Source organism: Benincasa hispida, chromosome 1 (assembly GCF_009727055.1).
Source record: "Benincasa hispida cultivar B227 chromosome 1, ASM972705v1, whole genome shotgun sequence".
In the NCBI taxonomy this organism is placed as follows: Eukaryota; Viridiplantae; Streptophyta; class Magnoliopsida; order Cucurbitales; family Cucurbitaceae; genus Benincasa; species Benincasa hispida.
In genome coordinates this window covers 58,527,030-58,530,744 of record NC_052349.1, presented here as the reverse complement: position 1 = coordinate 58,530,744, position 3,715 = coordinate 58,527,030, and the positions used below count along the sequence as shown (strand labels likewise).

At 34.9% G+C, this 3,715-nt stretch overlaps 1 protein-coding gene across 1 annotated transcript; it reads right to left on the bottom strand.

Annotated features, from left to right (window-relative positions):
- Positions 1-883: 883 nt before the first annotated feature.
- Positions 884-3,513, bottom strand: LOC120082520 (mitogen-activated protein kinase 7-like). Its single transcript, XM_039037758.1, has 3 exons — positions 2,967-3,513; positions 2,311-2,737; positions 884-1,864 (listed from the first exon to the last, which is right to left on the bottom strand). Exons 2-3 carry the CDS (start codon positions 2,731-2,733, stop codon positions 1,181-1,183), a joined length of 1,107 nt encoding a protein of 368 aa, XP_038893686.1. The 5' UTR covers positions 2,734-2,737; positions 2,967-3,513; the 3' UTR covers positions 884-1,180.
- Positions 3,514-3,715: the final 202 nt, after the last annotated feature.

Genomic DNA, 3,715 nt, shown 5'->3' with positions numbered 1-3,715 from the left:
TTTCCCTTGAAGTATGATTTCCTCCCTAAATTTTAAAAGCTAAAAAGAAATTTTCATATTTAAAATTTACGAAATTTGTATGTTTTTCTTTTCTGATATTGTCGACATGTTAGCAATCCACAGTTCTATATTTGAACTTTACAATTTGCCTAAAAATATATTTTACCCATAAAGATAATAGTAAGACATAAAGCCCATAAAAACAAAACAAAATTTTGACCCAAGAATTAAATTTAATTGAATTAATGGACCAATTCCAGCCCAATCCAACGAGGAAAGTTCATAGCTGGTCCATATGGGCTTAACTATTGGAAGCCCAAACAGTTGTAGATTTATAGAAAATGCTTTTTTTTTTTTTTTTTTTTTTTTGGGGGGATTAAAAAATTTTTTTTTTTTTTTTTTTTTTTTTTTGAGGCGATTGAAAACATATTTTTATTAGTTACTAATATGATGATTTATTTATATAATATTATAAACAATATTTTGTCCGTGACTTGGTTGTTTAATCATAATATATAAAAATTTGAATATATAAATAATAAAATCTCATTATATTTACATGTTAGGAGTATAAAGGAATTGAATATTAAAATGAGAATAACAATTAATATTATTAACTGACATCACTAACATGGGGAGAATTTTTAGAAATAAATGTTAAAACATGCTGATTCTGTTAATGGAATAAGCATATTTCTATGCTTCATCCTTTCTTTTTCTATTGTGAATAACTCTTTAAGAAAAAGAAAGTTATGTTATGACAATGTGTAATTCCCTCAAAATAAAATAGAATTCAAATGGAACAACAAAAGGGAAGTGAGGATCAACAATTACTTGAACAAAGAACAAAACTACAACTACAAGCATCACCAAAATCAATATATATTTGAACCCAAAAGAGCCTTTTTCACATTCAAATGTTCATTTGATTCTGATGAAGAAAATGTCAAACATTCATCACTAATGCAAAAGTAGTTTATACCTTTTCTGAATCCATCAGTTCTTCATAGTTATATTTACAAGTTGATAAAATGCCTCAATCGTGTCAATACGCTAAAATTGCTGATGAAAGCTCTCGAAACTACGCTGATGAACTTGTAACATCAGATTCCAGCATCCCAAAAAGTACGGAAATCAATCAAATTGTGTTTCAATGCGAGTCTTCGAAGAAAATTATACCTCAAGAATATGCTGAAACAGCTTCAGGATGGTAATACAGCATCTCATTCAACATCATTTCCCTGATCTTAGGCTCCCCAAGTGAGTCGTCAATGTCGAGAGTCAGGGGAACCTCAGCAGGAGCGTTGAATTTCGGGTCGTATAGCCCCGACATGTATGGATGTTGAAGTGCTTCGTCAACGGTAATTCTCTTAGTTGGATCAAACACAAGCATCTTCTGTAACAAGTCTAAAGCTAAAGGTTCAGCGTGTGGATATAGATGTGAAAGGCGTATTCCTCTCGAGAAGGGCATTGACTTGATATAATTTCTGGCCTTTCCATTGCCAATGAACTCGATATCTGCTTCCTTCGGACTACCGAGAATGGTGATGATTAAGTTGAGTTGGTTGAGGCACTCTGTCCCCGGGAAGATAGGCTGCCGACCGAGAATCTCAGCAAAGATGCATCCCACAGACCATACATCAATGGAAGTCCCATAGTTGTCACAACAGAGGAGAAGCTCTGGAGCGCGATACCAACGAGTAACAACATACTCAGTCATGAACTGGTCATGGCCCATGCTAGTTCGTGCCAACCCGAAATCACATATCTTCAGATCGCAGTTAGCATTGACAAGGAGGTTCCCGGGCTTCAAGTCCCGGTGAAGTATGTTTGCCGAATGAAGATGCTGCAACCCGCAAAGCAACTGTAATACATAAGAAGAAATGTCATAATCATACCTAGGAGTTTATTAAGGCATCAAATTTGACATGTATATAAAGTTTCCAATTGCAACTCTATTAAGAATCCGCTTTATCAGTCATATATAGAAAATAGATGGTTACGTCAATCATAGCTTATAAGAAACTAAAATGCAGCAACATCAAGTCATAGAAATTTAAAATCAAACAAATGAATTACGATTGTTGTAAGACCAAGCAACATTAAATGTCAATGATATTACTCCCTCTATTAACTTTGCCTCTAAAAGTATATAGACACCATATCATATAAAATGCCTTTTTCTTTTTCTGAAACACACAAAACAGAAACTACATTTTAAAACCATATTAATTTTCAAGAGAAACTTCAGAGAGAACAAAAACTAAGATCAAAGGAGAAACCAGAGAGCATAAGACAAAGAATCCAAACCTGATAGATAAAGTACTTGCAATGATCATTGGAAAGTGGCTGAGGGGACTTAATAATCTGATGAAGATCCGTATCCATAAGTTCATAAACCAAATAAACATCCTTAAAGCTTTTTTTATGAGTTGGCATCATCACATCCTTCAAAGCAATCACATTCTCATGCCTTATATGCCTCAGAAGTTTCAACTCCCTCAGTGTTCTCATGGCATCCGTGCGATTCTCAAACACATTGTGAATCTTCTTGATCGCCACTTTCTCGTTGGTCTCTCGGTTAATCGAAGAACACACCACACCATAAGCTCCTCGCCCAATCGGCTTGATTGGGACATATTTAGTATCAATTTCAAACAGAGTTTGCCACATTGTGAAATAATGCTTCCCCATTGATCTGATTCCGTTCGGTGGCTCCACAAACGTAGCCATATTCCTTCAAATTCAACAACCGTATTATTAATCAACTTCGGTACAAAACCCATTCATTAGAGAACACAAATCATTCAAAAAAGAAAAGGGGTTTTTCAAGATTCGTCGTAAAAGAAGAGTAAACCCACCAATAGAGTTAACTGGTGTAGTAATAAATAGGAAGGAATATACGCACACACATATATAACAAAGGAATTCAAATTGTAAAAAGGGGGTTTAGAATTGATCCTTACTTGTCGCCGCAACTCTTTATGATTGAGAAAGGGAAAGTCTAAGAGTGATCTGTTGCCAATTTCGTGCACGTTTTGAGGTTCATCCACAGATCATCCAAATGTCAATAATCCTATGGGGTTTCGTCGGAAAATTTGGTAACGGAAACTTGGGGTTATTGATCCAGCAATGAAATTGGGTAGGGTAAGCAAGAAGGGGAAAATTGTTTGACCCAGAAAATGTTTTCGCAAACCCACCACGAGAAAAGGGAAAAGAAAGCGAAAGGAAGCTTAAAACTTAGTGGGAGAAGAGAGGCATCGCCATCAAAATTATATCAGTTTGAGAAACAGAGGAATGAGATGAACTTGAGGAAGAAGAAAGCGAGAGAGAAAGAGAGGGATGGAAAAGGAAAAGGAAAAAGAATGGAAGAGAGATCCGATGGCTATGGAGGCTCACGCGGGCTTTATACAGCCAACTCCCGCGCAGGCGCAGCACAGTCCGACTGCGGCAATGAATTGGAAAAGGAAAGTTTTGTTTATCTATTTGCTTTTAGAGTGAAATTAGGAAAATGGAAAGTTAATGGAAGATCTAAGTCGCTTCCATTTATTAGGTTTGTTTAATTTTCCTTTTCTAAAAATCCAATTTATAACATTTGTTTTATTTTATTTTAAATAATTTTATATAATCCAAAATATATTTATAGATAAAACTAAAGGGTGGTTACAAATATAACAATCAACCCCAAAATCTCAGCAGATATAACATAATATAA